This window comes from Crotalus tigris, unplaced genomic scaffold, assembly GCF_016545835.1.
Source record: "Crotalus tigris isolate CLP2741 ecotype Arizona unplaced genomic scaffold, ASM1654583v1 scf7180000018553.2237530, whole genome shotgun sequence".
In the NCBI taxonomy this organism is placed as follows: domain Eukaryota; kingdom Metazoa; phylum Chordata; class Lepidosauria; order Squamata; family Viperidae; genus Crotalus; species Crotalus tigris.
Window position 1 is genome coordinate 1313050 of NW_024097074.1, and position 17590 is coordinate 1330639.

Sequence of the window (17590 nt, forward strand, 5' to 3'; positions counted from 1 at the left end):
CATCTCCGCCTGGGACGCTTCGCCTTTATTTACAGGCAAACAGAACCGTCCGGCTACCGGGCAGAGGATTGCCTGCCTTGCTTGCCCGCCCGCCACCGCCTCTCTCCCTCCCTCCCTTCTCCCGGCTCGGCTCGGCTCGGCCCTCGCTGCCTTTCCTGCCTCGCAGGCTCGTCTGAACGAGGGCTGGGCTGGGCTGGGGGAGCCTGGGGGGGGGGGAACCCGCAACTGAGACTCGGGGTTCACCCTCCCTTGGAGAAGGGGGGGGCTCCCTCTTTCTCACTCCCTGGGAAGTTGGATGCCCGGCTGAGGAAGGGGCGTTTGTGTGTCCCCCCCTCCATCTTTCCCACTTTTAAGTAACCTTTTTCCCAAAAATCCTCTTATTCTCTTTGGGGATGGAATCCTAATTAAGGTCTACGGAGGGTGTCAGTCATCCAGGTCGCAGGTGTCCCAAAAGGACTTTTCCAGAAGGCAACTGGACTGTCTTGGTCCCCCCCCCAAAAAAGTTTTTTTTCACATCAAACAACAGAAGAAGCATCTCGGATGAGCAGCCAAAGGTTTTTAAGGAGGGGGGGGAACCACCCAAGTTGCCTTTTGGAATACATCTTTTGACATGATAGCCGTGTCTCAGGGGCTGCCCCAAAGAAGAGGGAGTCAAGCTATTCTCCAAAGCCCCTGAAGGCAGGACAAGAAGTAACAGGTGGATGGAAACTAACCAAGGAGGGAAGCAACCTGGAAATAAGGAGGAATTTCCTGATAGTTGGAACAATTAACCAGTGGAACTACTTGCCTCCAGAAGTTGTGAATGCTGCAACCTTGGAAGTTTTTAAGAAGGGACGCCCAGCCAACGGGCCACACCCACCTGGCACTTGACGATGCATAAGTGGGTTTTGGGTTGCAGTTTGGGCACTCGGTCTCTAAAAGGTTCGCCATCACTGGTATAGATAATCCTCAATTTACAACAACTTGTTTAGTGACCGTTCAAAGTTACAACATCACTGAAAGAAGCGACTTAGGTCTTTTTCACGCTTAACGACCGTTGCAGCATCCATGGCCACATGACCAAAAGTCAGACGCTTGGCAACTGACTCATTTATGACGGTCGCAGTGTCTACTTCTATATTATTATTATTATTATTATTATTATTATTATTATTATTATTATTATTATTATTATTCACTGTCATCCATCTATTATTGAATCTACAGAATGACCAAGAGAAGCAATTGTTTTCTTCGAAATAACATGGCAAAGAGTATGAGTGTTATTAATCTGCCTGTGGTATCTCATTACGAAGTTCTCCTCCAGTTGTTTCACAGAGGTATTAAACAGCAAATGAGAACACTGGCAGCGCAGAGTTGAAATGAGGGGTCCCTGGTGCTGTCTGAACTTGACTGTTGCCTTGCAGACATTTTAAAGCGCCACTGCAACAGTCACTAAATGAACGGTTGTAAATTAAGGGCCACCTGCCTTCAGTCTCAATAAGTCTTGACACAATGCGTGCTCCCCACAGGAGTGCCAAGAGGATACCAGCCTTAAAACCTTTGGCTGCCTCTTAAATCGACGTTACGGCAAGAGAGTGTCGTTTTTTCTAACGCCGCGACCTTGCATTTCATCCCGTTTTTCCATTGTTTGTTTTGAGGCTGTTCTTTCAGCTCTTTGAAGCGATGAACGGAAGGGAAACTCCTCACTTAAGTTCCTTGAAAGCATACTACGGTTCTCAGAAAGCTTTCCTGGGAAATGATGTTACCATTCTCCATCCTTACGGAGGGCTTTCCACGGCTCTTAGTTACTAAAGACCTGAGCACAGGCAAATCTTTGTGTGCGACGGTGAAAACACCTGGCTGGGCCACTGTCTGGCTACACCGAATGAGGCGTATAATGGGACTCTTGTTCAACACCAAAATCCATACAGGTCCTTTTGTGACCCATAATAACCATGTAATCCCAAATACTTTAGATGTTTGTTAAAACAGAGGAACTCGAGACCAATATGAGCAGTTGTCAGGGATCAAAACCACGGCACTTTTCACCAGAGCTGTTTTACTAAATGTATACTGTATGGGAAAGCTACGGCCGGTTTATTGCTGCTTTGTTGTTGTTCCCTTTAGCAAATCGTCCATTTACGGGTGGTCTTTCGCAACAATTAATTTGCAATATGTTCATGCTACCCATCTCTTCACATGGTGAGAATGTAGTACCACAGCAAACTGAAGCTTGGACTTCCCACTGCATTACTATTTCATGACAGACAGACAGACATAGATAGATACAGATAAAGACAAGAGACAGATGGATATAGGACAGATTAGATCAGTGGTTCTCAACCTTTTTAATGCCGCGACCCCCAACCGGTCGTAAGTCGAGGACTATTCAACCAGTCGTAAGTCGAGGACTACTCAACTGGTGCAGCACCGTTTGCAGAATGGGACTTTTGGCGGGGTCAGCAGGGCAAAGACAGCCTGGACAATTCCTATTGGCTTTTAAAAGCCAATAGAATTAGACTCTATTCAAGAGAGCCTATTCTATTAGCTTTCAAAAGCCCATAGAATAAAAGGGAGTAGCACAGCTAAGGGGGGGAAAATGGTGGACAGCATTGTTTGGCGACCCCCGTGAAATGGTCGTTTGACCCCAAATGGGGTCCCGACCCACAGGTTGAGAACCACTGGATTAGATAGATAGATAGACAGACAGACAGACAGACAGATAGATAGATAGATAGAGGGATGGATATAGACAGAGACATAGATAGACACAGAGACACAGAGACATAGATAGATAGATAGATAGATAGATAGATAGATAGATAGATAGATAGATAGATATTATAGACAGACACAGCGACAGACACAGAGAGAGACAGAAAGACAGAGAGGCAGATAGATAGATAGCAGTATGTAGAAATAGACAAGACAGGCAGACAAAGACGGAGAGACAGACAGAATGCAGATGGATGGATTGTGTGTGTGTGTGTGTGCACGCGTGTATGACATTGCACCAGAATTTTTGCAATGGTAGTTGTTTTTTTTTCTGTTTATTTAATTAGACCTTATATTCCCCACCAAATATAGTATAGTACAGTGATGGCGAACCTTTTAGAGACCGAGTGCCCAAACACTGGCCCCGCCCCCACTCCACCTCCATGCTTCGCCCCCGCTCTGCCCCATCCTCCGCCCCGCCTGCCCACAGGACCACTCCCCGCCTCCAGGGCCCGCCGCAGATCACCCAGGCAGCCCAGCAGCGCTATGGCAGCCACGCCCTCTGCACGCGCCCTGCAGCGTCAACTGCATGATGGGGCGTGAGGGCAGAGTCGTGTCTACGCTGCCTGGCTGCCATGTCTTTGGCTGCGCTGCTCTGCATGGGCCACGCTCGGGGGCGACTCTCCTCCAGGGGGGCTGCTGGAGAGAAGGGGGTCACGGGGGGAGGCGAGGCTGGGGCAACGGCTCGTGTGCCCACAGAGAGGGCTCCGAGTGCCGCCTCTGGCACCCGTGCCATAGGTTCACCCCTCACTGGTATAGTATATATAGTATCCAAAAAAATGATAGCATGGTCATGTCGAAGAGACGCATATCTTGGCAGCTGCCAACGGAGTTTTGTAGATTTCTCCATTCTTGACTACATCTGCTGCACTAGATTAGTTCAAAGGGCAGAGTGGATATTGTTCATAGCTTGTACGAGATCCAATTTTATCTCACAACATGGAAACAAAAGAACGTCACGTGGTTTTTCTCATTCAATGTTATCCTGCGCCCTTTGCGTCTTCTTAGCATCCCTATTTAATGGCGAAGTCACAATCTACCACGGACAGGTTGCGATGCAACCCCAAAACCATTTTCTTAAAGCTTAAGGGATAAATGAAGATTTGGGGAACTGTACAGGTAGATTCTCGACTGACGACCGAAACTGAGCCCAAAATTTCCGTCGCTAAGTGAGACGGGTGTAAAGTGAGTTTTCCCCCATTTGACCTTTCTTGCTACAGTTAAGCTAATTGCTTCAGTTGTTAAATTAGTAACATGGTTTGGCTTCCCCATGCTTGTCAGGTGGTCACAAAAGGGGATCACGTGACCCCAGGACACTGCAACCGTCATAAGTAGATGCCAGTTGCCAAGCATCTGAAGGTGGATCATGTGACCATAGGGATGCTGCAAGTCATTAGGTGTTAAAAGCAGGCATAAGTCACTGTTTACAGTGCCGTTGTTAACTCTGAATGGTTACTAAATGAACTTGTTATGTCGAGGACTACCAGTTCCCATCTTAATAAAGTATAGATTGGACATCCTACTACCAATTGTATATTCTCAATTAGCAAAGTATCTCTTCCCTACTTTTCAGTTGGTTCCCTTAGAGATCTCCTCTTGATATTCAGCAACAATCCTATTTATAATTAGGGTTACCATAATGTGTCATCTTTAAAAGAGAGTTTTTTAAAAATGCCTTCATTATACCAATGGCAACCTTCTATTTCTTAAAAAAAACTTTGTTTCTGACTGCACCAAGATCCTCTAAGACTGTGAGATGCAGCGATTGCAACTACTATGAATTGCACAGGTACAGAAGCGGGAAGCAACGCTTTGGAGTCTCAAAATAGCTTCTGCATATCCATCCTGAAAGCAAACTCTAAATTATAATAATAATAATATAAGAATAGTAAAGTTGGAAGGGACCTTGGAGGTCATCTAGTCCAACCCCCTGCTCAGGCAGGAAACCCTACACCATTTCGGACAAGTGGCTGTCCAGTCTCTTCTTAAAAACTTCCAGTGTTGGAGCATTTACTGCTTCTGGAGGCAGGTTGTTCCCCTGATTGATTGTTCTCACTGTCAGAAAATTTCTCCTTAGTTCTAGGTTGCTTCTCTCCTTGATTAGTTTCCATCCGTTGCTTCTTGTCCTGCCTTCAGGTACTTTGGAGAATAGCTTGACTCCCTCTTCTTTGGGGCAGCCCCTGAGATATTGGAACACTGCTATCCTGTCCCCTCTTGTCCTTCTCTTCGTTAAACTAGACATACCCAATTCTAGCAACCGTTCCTTATATGTTTTAGCCTCCAGTCCCCTAATCATCTTTGTTGCTCTTCTCTCTACTCTTTCTAGAGTCTCAACATCTTTTTTACATCGTGGTGACCAAAACTGGATGCAGTATGTTTGTCTTATTTTAAAAGAAATTATTTCATCTTTTTTGAAACAAGCCCAGGCAAAGGTACTGCCTTGAACTCTGCGTCCAACTTAATTCCGTCCAATTCATTTCCAACAGAATGATTTCAGAGTTACCAAAATTGTCCCTTCACGAAGACCAAATAAAGCTTAAACGTCTCTTTATTAAGAAATAAAACATTCAAGTGAAAGAGTGACACAACTATGGTAAAGGCAACCCATTCAAATGGGGAGAATGAAAGCAACGTTCAGGTTTGTATTCAGCAGCGTTCCCCCGTTGACAGCGGAAGCAAACGAGAACAGATTTTTCCATCAATTGCAAATTCTCTTCGTGAAGTCGCTCAGGAAAGTTAAGAGATCTTAAGGGATCAGAAGGATCCCTCTTTTTACCTAAAACCTCTCTTGTATCCTCTGGAGAAACATGCTGGAATCTAACCCAGCACAAGTACAGTGTAATTAATCACAGAAAATGTAGCTCAGTAAATACTGTTTAATTTTTTCCCCCCGCAAAAGCATTATCCATTGTGGAACGTGAGATACTGGCAAAATAGCTAGGTAAACTCTTGAACGAATGTTAAAGTGAAAATCTACAGCCTGGAACAAAGCTTATAGCTCTCCTTCAATATATAAAAATAAAGTACACAGTCCTTCTCCCGATATGACAGATGTGGTTGGCCAGGAATTCCCCAAAGCGGGAAATCAGCTGGTAAGTTTAAGAATTGCAGTCTCAAAACATCTGGCTCAGATAGATTGCTTTGAACCAATTTCATTATTTCTGCCGACTATCTAATTTCACCCGTATAGTTAGGTAACCTCACTAGGCTAATTCTTATACTGACCAAATTTGATGACATTCCTGATCATTTCTAGCAAAGTGGACTTATTAATTCATCTTCATTTGATGTTTGAAGTGATGCAGAAAGCAATTTCAACATCACAATAACTTGGTATTTAAACCTTTCTTTAAAAAAATCTCAGAGTAGCAAGTAGGAATACTTTAAAATGATTTATATCACCCTTGTTGGATTTAAAACAAAAAAATAACACATATTGGCATTCAATGTACCATGTAAGCTTATGAATAGTTCCTTTCACCCAAAGGGTGCAGACGTGGGGTTTGAACAGTAATCCACCGTTATGAACTCATCCATATTTTGTAACCAAACAGAGTTTGTAACAAGGAATCAATGCACTTTTTGGCACGACTAAAATAAATTTGGCAAAAACACTGCTGCAAAATGAAAAAAGGACTAGGTAATTGTTAAATTGTGATGTTTCAGCAATGAATGCAGCAAATCTATTTTACAAAAACATACCCCATCTATACCTGTAAAGTAAAAACCAAACAAATAAACAATTCCGGTTGATGCACACGTCCTTGTTCTGCTTTAAAGATCTTTCTTACTAGAGGCTCCCGCTGTTTGTTGCTGTAAAGAAAAAACAGATGTATGGAAAAAATAAGTATAATGTTTTATATGGTTAATTTTCATTTCAAAATCGCACAGGGGAAAAAAAAAACCACACAGGTGGAGAAGAGCCTCTATAATACACCTAGTTTAGCGTATTTTAATAAATACCGAAGGAAAGTAAAACGTGTGCTTTAGAGGTAAAATCTGATAAGGAAGACTTAGCACGCAAATCATAATTCAAAGATGAAAATCCACCGTGGGTGAATTTTCCCCTATCTCAAAAAGGTTTTGGCTATTTGCTAAAATGCATTTTTCCTGTCTATATTTCACGCTGCACTGAATCCAATTTTTATTTTATTTTATCTAAGGTGTTTTTGAAGAAAGCAAATTCAGCAGCTCTGAAATTTTTCTTCCCCCCCCCCCTTCTCCACCTTGCTATGCAAGGAAGACCAAGTTCCTAAAATATTGATGGATTTAATTATTTAAAACCAAATAGGCTTCATTCTAACAAGTGTTCTAAAGATATTAAGAAAATCTCATTATTCTGAAAGAGTGCAGGTAAATCCTCGACTTACAACCACAATTAAGGCCCAAAATTTCTGTTGCTGAGTGACCTTTCCTGCCACAGTTGTTAAGTGAATCTGCCACAGTTGTTAAGTTAGTAACAGTTAAATGAATCTGGCTCCCCCCCATTGACTTTGCTCGTCAAAAGGCCGCAAAAAGTGATCACGTGACCCCAGGAGGCGGCAACGGTCATAAATACCGGTCAGTTGCCAAGCGTCTGGATTTTGATCACTTGACCTTGGGGATGCTGCAATGGTTGTAAAATGGTTGTTAAGTCACCTTTTCAGTGCTGTTGTAACTTCGGTCACTAAACACACTGTTGTAAATCGAGGACTACCTGCACGTTGAATTCAAATGTCTTTACGAATGTTGTCTTGGCTCAGTTGTCTGATTTTTAAAAAGTTCTGCTCGAGCCAATCGGAGGCCTCTGCTTCCTACCTGCAGTTTTTCATGTTCTTTTACAAGGAGGTCATATTCTTTTTTGAGGTCTTCGGACTGCTTCCTAACAGCCACAATTTCATTTCTTGTTTTGAAGAGAGCTGTAAGACACGGGCGCAAGGCTATTCAGCATCCATCACTGCATTTTTATTAAAACCTCCGTCCACTGAAGAACGCCCTTCTCAAAAATGAAATTGTATTTTTTAAAATGAGGATAAAGTTGGCAAGGGCTTTCGAACAGATGGCAAAGGGGGAACTGGAGTTTGAATAATTCCAACTGCTCTGGAATACACAAAGTGCCTTTGACAAATAATGCATTTTACCTGAAAAGTCAGAGCTATTGCAAAAAAAAAAAAAAAAAAAAAAAAGGAAAATAGGGGATACGAAAGGTAGCTTCAGACTGAGAAAAAGAAATGGAGGGGAGACAAAGAGTGTAATTTTTATATATTTATACACACACACACATTTGTTAAGGCTTATTTTAAAATGCATAAGCTCTTTGTTTAGTAGACCAGCTGGAAGAGAATATATGATCAACCCAATCATCTATAAATGACTTTGTTTCCATTAACCTGCATCATGCAATTTACAAGTGACATGATTATTATTCAGTCGTGCAATCACCTGATTAAATAGATTACATACATTTATGATAAATGTATGTAGCTCCAATATCTCAGGGGCTGCCATAAAGAAGAGAGAATTAAGCTATTTTCCAAAGGACCTGAAGGCAGGACAAGCAACGGGTGGAAATTAATCAAGGAGAGAAGCAACCTGGAACTAAGGAGAAACTTCCTGACAGTGAGAACAATTAACCAGTGGAACAACCTGCCTCCAGAAGCTGTGAATGCTCCAACACTGGAAGTTTTTAAGAAGAGACTGGACAGCCATTTGTCCGAAATGGTATAGGGTTTCCTGCCTGAGCAGGGGGTTGGACTAGATGACCTCCAAGGTCCCTTCCAACTTTACTACTATTACATATAAGATATACATGAATTGTCCAGGCTTTGTTGTTAATACACTTGTCCATTATTTGGTTACGGAAGAAAACATCTATTATAGTCAATTTTCCGTTAATAAAGATTCATTACATAACAGTTTAATATTTGCCAGGAGGATGTATTAATTTGATGGTGATTTACTGTTTTTTTTTTTTATGCTAAGGAAAGTGCCATAGTATTAGATTGCAAAACAGCTCTTTTTGGTAACTTGATCCCAGAGTAACTGAATTACTGTATGCTTTAGGAAGGAGAGTCAAAACTTTTGGGTTGTAACTAAAAACAACAATATCTCCAAACACAACCGAGATAGCCAGGGATAGTTGCACATTCACTACATTGTTATTCTGTTTTGACAAAAATAAACTTGTGGCAAGATGGGTGAGGTCTTCTAAGTAGAAGAATGTCAAAGTTCAGTGTATTAAAAATCTTTAGCTTTGGGCTGTGACTAGTAACATCATGTTCTTTAGTGGGCTAGCATCCATATCAAGGTAGCCTCAGATTACCGATTGCTTTAATACTGCAATCAATATTTTTTTTAAGTTACTGCCACTTTTTTTAAGTTACGGGTTGGCTATTTCTAATATTTTAAAACTGCTGAAAAGAATGTTATGTATCCTTTACTATTTAATTATCTTTACAGTTAGGGACTATTTTCTAACATTTCGTTAGAATCAGCTTGTAACTCAAATCCGTTATGTTTTATTTTCAAATGTCAAACTTTAAAAAAAAATGTGTTAACAATTGTAAACTACACAGAGTTGTTGGCATTAGAAGGCATATAAATTTAATAAATTATTATTTTTGATTACAGTTAGCCAGATGTTTAGACTGGATATTTTTACTTACTTATTGAGTCCTTCCCAAGGACCTGAGATAGATAGATATTGTTGTTTGATGATGTTAGAGGTATTGTTACAGAATGTAAGCTCTGCCATGTAAAGCTGCCTTTTGCAATTGACTGATGGTGATTTTGTCAATGCCGATGAGGTTCAAGTGGTACTCCAGTTATTTTGGGATCACATCCAAGGTGCCTATGACTATTGGTATTGTAGTTGTTTTCTTTTGTCATTCTTCAGCTGTTCCAGTAAAGCTGCCTTTTGCAATTGACAGATATTAGTTTTGTATTGTCATTATTATATATACAACAATCTGAAGTCACAGCTGCCAATGGTGACCCTTCATATCCATCGGGTTCTCTTCAAGAACCTAGGATGTCATCCCACAAAGGAGGAACTGCTGGAAAAACGATATGGAACTAGCAGAGATGGCTATATTAACTGCTGGAATAAAAGAATACATCCAATTTTGTTTTTACTTGGAAACCACTTCTGGATTTTGTGCTTGAGATAGAGGAAAATGAAATGTTGATTTTGGGTTTGGTTGATTAGATAAGTTTGTTGTTACAGAAACGTCTTGTCCATATTAATTGTGCAAAAGTAAAAACGTTGAGCCTGTAAGGTTATGTTATTCTACTGTGCTAAAGAGTCAATGCTTTTCTTCCCCCCCCTTTCCTCTGCATTTTTTCTTTCTTTTCCTCTTCCTTTCTACTTTCTCTCTCCTTTCTTTCCTTTTTTCCTCACTATTTTCATTTTCATTTGTACTGTATACTTTGATAAGTTAAATAATTTAAAAAAAACACAAAAAGCTTGGATGTCCTAATGCAAGGGTGTCAAACTCAATGTCATTGAGGGCCGCATCAGCATTGCGGTTGCCCTCAAGGGGCCGGGTGGGTGAGGCCAGGGTGGGCATGGCCTACTGGGTAGGCGTGGCCAGCTCTACATCGTTCGCGTCAAGGGTGCCTGGGCAGGAGTGGGATAGATCTGAGGGTCTCTGGCAGAAGGGGGTGGGACCAGGGCAAGTGCCAAGGCATAGTCCACTGGAGCAGCCTCACTGTTCCTCTCAGACCATGCGGGGGGGGGGGGCTTATGGAGCTAAGACTGAATGCGTTTCAGCATAGATGGCCATCACAAAATTGTACATTGGCTCCCCGCCGGCCTGAGCCAGGGCCAAGGCAGCGGGGCCGTTCCCTCACTGTTTCCAGGATGGCTTCGCGGGCCGCATGAAACCACTTCGCGGGCCCCATCCGGCCTTCAGGCCTTGTGTTTGACATGTTTGTCCTAATGTATTAGCATAGTGTATGTGCACATTGAAGCAATATGGCCTTTTGTAATTGACAGATGGATATTTTATCAATGTGCAGATAAAACTGTGATTTTTTTTTTTTGGGTGTGGCACCCAATAATCACAGAGACCACGACAATCCATTTATGCTATAATCTTTCAGCTTTGAATTTTCAAAAGTTGATACTCTGTAATATTCTCCAATTCTTTGTCTTCTATTTGAATATCCCACGGTATTGTCACATCTTCTTTTCAATCCCAGTTAAACCTGGTGGGTTATGTGTCAAGACTTTATCAGTTTGTTAACTGAGAGTCACACAATAGTTTAGCCCACTCGCGTTAAACTACTTTTTCTACTCTTATGTTCTCACCAATTTTTCATTACTGGCATATAATTTTCACAGATGTTTCAGTGAAACATTTTGGCAATTGTGTAGCGTTGTTGTTTGTAATCAGTTTGTGTGATCTTCTTGCACCAGCAGAATATACCATCTATTGTTTCTTCTGCTTCTTTACACATTTTATACTTGGAATTTTTTTTTGATGATTTTTCAATTGCACTAATTCATTATTTCTTCTATCTATCTTCATTCTTCATAAAGAATTCACAATCATAACCTCAGAACAATGTAAGAAGTTACAACAATGCAATACAGGACCTTTAACATGTTTATCCACACACACAAACAAAATTGGAAACTTTACAAAGAAAAGTGGTTAATCACTGAACTTATAAAATAAGAAATACTGCACTGAGATATGTTCTGATAAACTGGAGGTTTTAAAAAAGAGATTGGACAGCCATTTGTCTGAAATGGCATAAAGTTTCCTGCTTGAGCAGGGGGTTAGACTAGAAGACCTCCAAGGTCCCTTCCAACTCTATTATTCTGGTGTGTATATATGCAGTTTTCTTGGTGATTTAAATCTCTCTAGGCTTAAATATTTTTAAGAGCCAAATGATCATAGCTTGTTGGCATAGAAGAAGCCACAATCTAATCCAATCATTTTGTGCCTTAGAGAAGTAAATTAATAATGCTGTTCAACATTTAGAAAAATAAAAAAAAAATAAACCTTTTAATTTCCATGCCTGGACTAATTTAAAATGTCAAGTATGACACCTGCCTAACTAAAAATAGCATTGAAAAACTGAAGGCATTGTGCATAATTTTCTTTTCAATTTTCTAAAATTATTTTCAGATTTTGACTATAATTTTTTGGTTTCACAATGTGGTATATTAAATTGTTTCATAGCTATCTAAACCACCACAGGAAACTGTATAGGAAGAAGTTCATCTCAAGAACAATGTTCTTATCACGCTTATTTTGTATACAAGCCATGTCTGTTTATAAGAGCTGCCAAACATTGTGTAAACTTTACTTTCCTTTCCTCGTTCCAAATCTTATCATCTTTTTATACATACAGAGGTGCGTGATAAAAACTTCTGTAAGTTTCCATGTGCACACATACATCTGTGTAAATGATTACAATTACTGATATTAAGCAGTTCTAATGCATATGTTTCAGTTATTTTGCTGTAACACTTTTGCTTATGATCTTTATTTTTTCAAGCACACATAGGCAGCTCTTTGCTACGCAGTTCTAATATACTATTATTGAAAACAGTTAGATAATGAATAGCTATTAGATCTATAGAATTATACTCACAGAACAAGCCTATAATCTTTACTATTTACAAGTAGGTCACAAAATCCTGAAGGAAAAAAAAATCTTGTAATCTTGTAAATAGTTGATAGCTCCTTAATGTACAAAATCAAAGTTAATTCACCTTGATAAACTTAATGCAGATTTACTGGCTCATTATGTCTCTTTGCCTAAACTTCTCAATAACCTAATTTACAACAAAGAGTGATTTCTGAAGAAAAAAAAACAGCTCTCATTTTCCATTTTTCTATAGTTAGTTCCACATTCAATGCTCAAATTTCTGTATCAATATTTCAGTCAATTCTTTTTAGAAGATTCTTGCTTCCTTGGCTGGTGTTTGAAATGCTAATGTTTGGAAAACTCCACTGGCTTTTTATTCTATTTGATAATTTATACTGACTTTTGACAACTGTTTTGAGATTTAATTCGAAGACTGATGTTTGCCTTCAGAAAAACATTATGTTCTCTTATGTAGCCAAAGATTTAATACATTTTAACTGTCTGATCTTCACAAGGTCAAGCAATATTATTCATTTCAGCCAGTAAACACCCAAGAAGTTTCATAAATCTTGCTAGATCCAGAAAGAGCACGCAGAGTCAGGAAAATTCTGTCTGTATCTTAGTGCTATTTTATTAAAAAAAACCCTAGGTTGAACAAGGAAGCTAATAAAATGATGGTGTTATCATAGTCTTGGTTTTGATTCTCTTGAAGCAAACGCAGAGAATTTCTATCTAAGTATCCTATTGACTACAAAACAGATTATACCGGAATATGGTCCTAACCTTAGAACTTACCAATATGTCCCCAATAATTCTGCACTGTTGGTTTTGCAGTTTTTTCACGATACGACTGTAACCAGCTTCTAAACTTCTCAGCAGCTAAGTAAAACTACGTTTTAACATTACAATTTGCTTGCCAAAAATCTATTTATTATATATGTATGCCACCTGAATCCCAACGACTCTGTGTCTCACAAATAAAAGCATTTAATCAGGGAGAGAAGCAACCTAGAACTAAGGAGAAACTTCCTGACAGTTAGAGCAATTAACCAGTGGAACCACCTGCCTCCAGAAGCGGTGAATGCTCCAACACTGGAAGTATTTAAGAAGAGACTGGACAGCCATTTGTCCAAAATGGTATAGGGTTTCCTGCCTGAGCAGGAGATTGGACTAGATGACCTCCAAGGTCCCTTCCAACTCTATTATTATTATTATTATTATTATTATTATTATTATTATTATTATTATTGATCATCGCACAGTCAGCCAGATGTTCAGACTGGATTTGGCATTTTGTCTACCTATCGAGTCCTTACCCAGGAGCTGGGATGATGATGATATTATTATTATTATTAAAGAAAGAAAAACAGGCAACAGATAATCCTCAAGTTACAACAAAAATTGGGACCAAGCTTTCCCTTGCCAAATGGTGCGGTTGTAAACCGAGACGGCATTGGTCAGCAAAAGTAATCCCTCCAATCCCAACTGCCGTTGTTAGAAGAGGGTTTGAAACTTCCTGCCAACGAACAAAGTCAGTGGGGGAGCCAGCAGGAAGCTGCAAGTCCAAAGCTGCTAGGTAAGTGGCTGCTGATAGGTAGATTAGGAACGCATGGGGGGGGGGCACAGGTAGCTGGAGCAATGTGGCGTAAGTGAAACAAGGCTTGGGGGGGCTCCTGGGGGAGGGAATAACAGGATGGACAGGAAGTGTGGCGAGTCTCAGGGAGGGTGCACAAGGGTGCGCGAGATTGGCTCAGCGAGTCTCGGGGATGATGCACGGGGGGGGGGGGAGGTTAAGTGGTAGGGAGGTGTGGTGAGGTCCAAAGAAGGGGCATGGGGGTCCACAAAGGGGCACGGCAAGGCTGGTGGAGGATATGCAGGAATGCACAAGAGCGATGTGACAAGGCTTGGGAAGGATGCTGCGGAATGCAGAGGTGTGAGGCTCCGGGAGATTGCAAGGGAGGTACGACGGGGCTAAGGGTGGGGCTGTGCGAGCGGCCAGGATGGCAAGGCTTGGGGAGGGGAGGGTGTGCGGGGTTGCACAAGTAGCCGGTGTGCTGCTAGCGCAAAGGGGCTGGGGAAGTGGGCACGGGTCAGGGAGACTTAACCTAGTGATTTTTGAACCTTCCCTGCCGGCGTCCCCATTGACTTTCTGGAGAAGCTGGGAGGGAAAGTACCAAACGACCGTGGGGCAGTGGTTGTCAAGTGTGAGCAGGTTGCCATGTTCCCAGGTTGTAACCGTGTGACCATTGGGGCAGCCAGAACTTCAATGACCAAAGGTAACTACCATTCGTTCAGAACTTCCATTACTGAATGAACAGCCGAAACGTTGAGGACTACTTGTAAAAGACAGCAAGATGACAGAGAAAGGACTGGACTTAAAAAAACAAAAAAAAAAAAAAAAAAAACACACCCACGCAAACCGAGAGGGCTTTACTCACCCACACTAAAGGCCTGTCACAACCCTGCTTTTAGCTACAGCTGCGCACATCGTGGTTAAAATAACAGAAGCAGGTGGCTACCTATTTGCTCCATCAAAGGGAGCAATGTATTTTGCATCCTACACGACAGGGAACAAAACGTTTTGCACGTCTGATTCTAGGCAAAGTCTATTTACTTAAACGATACAGTATTATTATTATTTTTTAAAAAAATACCTTCGGAAGTTGCCTTTAATGCTGTTTTTAACTGTTCCACTTCTATGGTTAGCTTCTCGTTGGTTACCGTAGACAAATGTTCGCCGGTAGAATGTTTGATTTGCTTCAATGACTGCCCAAAGGGGGAAAAAAAAAATCAGTTGTGTTTTGGTTCACGTTTTACACCAGTGGTTCTCAACCTGTGGGTCGGGACCCCATTTGGGGTCGAACGACCATTTCACGGGGGTCGCCAAACAACGCAGTCCGCCATTTTTTCCTTAGCTGTGCTACTCCCTTTTATTCTATTGGCTTTTGAATAGAGTCTAATTCTATTGGCTTTCAAAAGCCAATAGGAATTGTCCAGGCTGTCTCTGCCCTGCTGAGCCCGCTAAAAGCCCCAGTCTGCAAACGGTGCTGCACCAGTTGAGTAGTCCTTGACTTACGACCGGTTGGGGGTCGCGGTATTAAAAAGGTTGAGAAGCACTGTTTTACACAATCCTGCCCCTACTCACATTTGGTGGGACAGTGGGAGGAACTTGGTAATCTTGGAGATGCCTTTAGATTAAGTAATTCACTCTATACTAAGCTGATTAACCAAACTGTGACACTGCAGGTACAGCCAAAGCTGGCGCGTTGCATAAATGTGTCATTTTGTTTTTCATTTCGATTTCTCAAGCTAATTTTGAATTTCCATCCTTCTGAGGGCGGTAAAATAGGGACCCAGATTATTGGGGGCAATGTGCTGACTCTGTAAACTGCTTAGAGAGGGCTGTAAAGAACTAGGAAGCTGTATATAAGTCTAAGTGCTATTGCTTTTTTCTCACTGGTATTTACAGCAAATGTTCTTTTACTAAAGGATGGAGGTCCTGTAAAAACAGGCACGGCTGATGAACTAAGGGCATTACGTCTTGTGAGGTCTTCTAAGGATCGTAATAAACACAGGCCGTGAGAGGGAAGTCTACAAATGAGACTCTTGTGAAAGAGATGCAATTAATACAGAAACGAAACCTGCGCGTCAGGGAACGTACCAGCTGCAATTTTTCGTTTTCTTCCAAGTACTTCCGGGCGACTTCGTTGCTGTTTGCTACTTCTGTTTTCAGAATATTCTCCGTTTCCATTTCGTTTGCCAATAAAGTGATAAGAGAAACAAGACGTCTCAGGACGCTACAGGAAGCAAACAAAAAATCACTAATTCATCATCACAGCCCAAGCATCCACTGATAATCATTTTCATAAGTTTTCTATTTAAAAAGCAGAGGAAATGCCTCATTTTTTATAATGACGTTAAAAGGGATTTAAAATTAAAAGAAACAATACTTTATGGGTTTTTTAAAAAAAAAATTAGTTATCAGACTTTACTGCTGTGCGGTATCCTAGATGTTCAAATACTTCAGGAATTATTTGCTGAAACTTCCTGATGAATTACAATGCATTTGCTATTAAATTTGGACTGAAATTTTACATTTTTAAAATTTTTTAATACCTTCAGCTTTAGCTTTGGTCTGCAACCCAAATGCTGAACAAGTTGGATCCACATGCAGGAGATGTAAATGTGAAGTACAGGTAGTCCTCGATTTACACCCACAAATGAGCCCCAAATTTCTGTGGCTAAGCGACAGAGTTGTTAAGTGAATTTTGCCCCATTTTGTGACCTTCCTTGCCACAGTTTGTTAAGTGAATCTCTGCAGTTATTAAGTTAGTAACGTAGTTGTTAAGTGAACCCAGCTTCCCTCATTGACTTTGCTTGTTGGAAGGTTGCAAAAGGGGATCGCATTGACTCCGGGACACTGTGACCATCATAAATATGAACCATTTGCCAAGCATCCAAATTTTGATTACATGAGCAAGGGGATGTTGCAGTTTGTATGTGTAAAAAAAAAAATGATCATAAGTCACTTTTTCCAGTGCCGTTATAACTTTGAATGGTCATTAAATGAACTATTGTTAAGTCTAACCCAGGGGTAGGCAACCTTGGCTCTTTTATGACTCGTGGACTTCAACTCCCAGAATTCCCGAGCCAGCATGGCTCAGCTTGGAAACCTCTCCCTTTCCCCTCAGCGTGGCTGGCTCAGGCATTCTGGGAGTTGAAGTCCACAAGTCATAAAAAAATGGACCCAGGAAATTACAGACCTATGGGCCTGTACTAAATACCTGGGAAGATCCTGGAAAAGATAATCAAAAAACGAATCAATGAACACCTAGAGGCAAACAAAGTCATTACTAAAAGCCAACATGGGTTTGTCAAAAATAGATCATGCCAGACAAATCTTATTGCATTCTTTGACCAAGTGACAAAATTAGTGGACCAGAGGAATGCTGTGGACATAATTTACTTGGACTTCAGTAAGGCATTTGATAAAGTAGATCACAAACTACTACTTGATAAGATAGAAAAATGCAGGAAAAATCCATCACCACCAGATGGATCCATAGTTGGCTGACCGGCCGTACTCAGCGTGTGGTCCTCAATGGAACCGCATCTACATGGAGGGAAGTGTGTAGTGGGGTGCCCCAGGGCTCTGTTCTGGGCCCAGTGCTCTTCAACATCTTCATCAACAATTTGGACGAGGGGATAGATGGGGAACTCATCAAATTTGCAGATGACACCAAGCTGGCAG

General features: G+C 41.2%; 1 protein-coding gene across 2 annotated transcripts in view; it reads right to left on the reverse strand.

The window, feature by feature from the left end:
- Positions 1-5287: 5287 nt before the first annotated feature.
- DUS4L (dihydrouridine synthase 4 like) overlaps positions 5288-17590 on the reverse strand; it is a 33227-nt gene continuing 20924 nt past the window's right edge. The window contains exons 5-8 of one of the 2 annotated variants that reach the window (XM_039354483.1): positions 16001-16136; positions 14994-15105; positions 7555-7655; positions 5288-6570 (exon numbers count right to left, since the gene is read on the reverse strand). In XM_039354483.1, coding sequence (XP_039210417.1) covers positions 6532-6570; positions 7555-7655; positions 14994-15105; positions 16001-16136 — 388 coding nt within the window. In that variant the 3' untranslated portion in view covers positions 5288-6531. The remainder of the gene's footprint in view (positions 6571-7554; positions 7656-14993; positions 15106-16000; positions 16137-17590) is intronic. The other variant, XM_039354484.1, reaches the window with a different exon arrangement.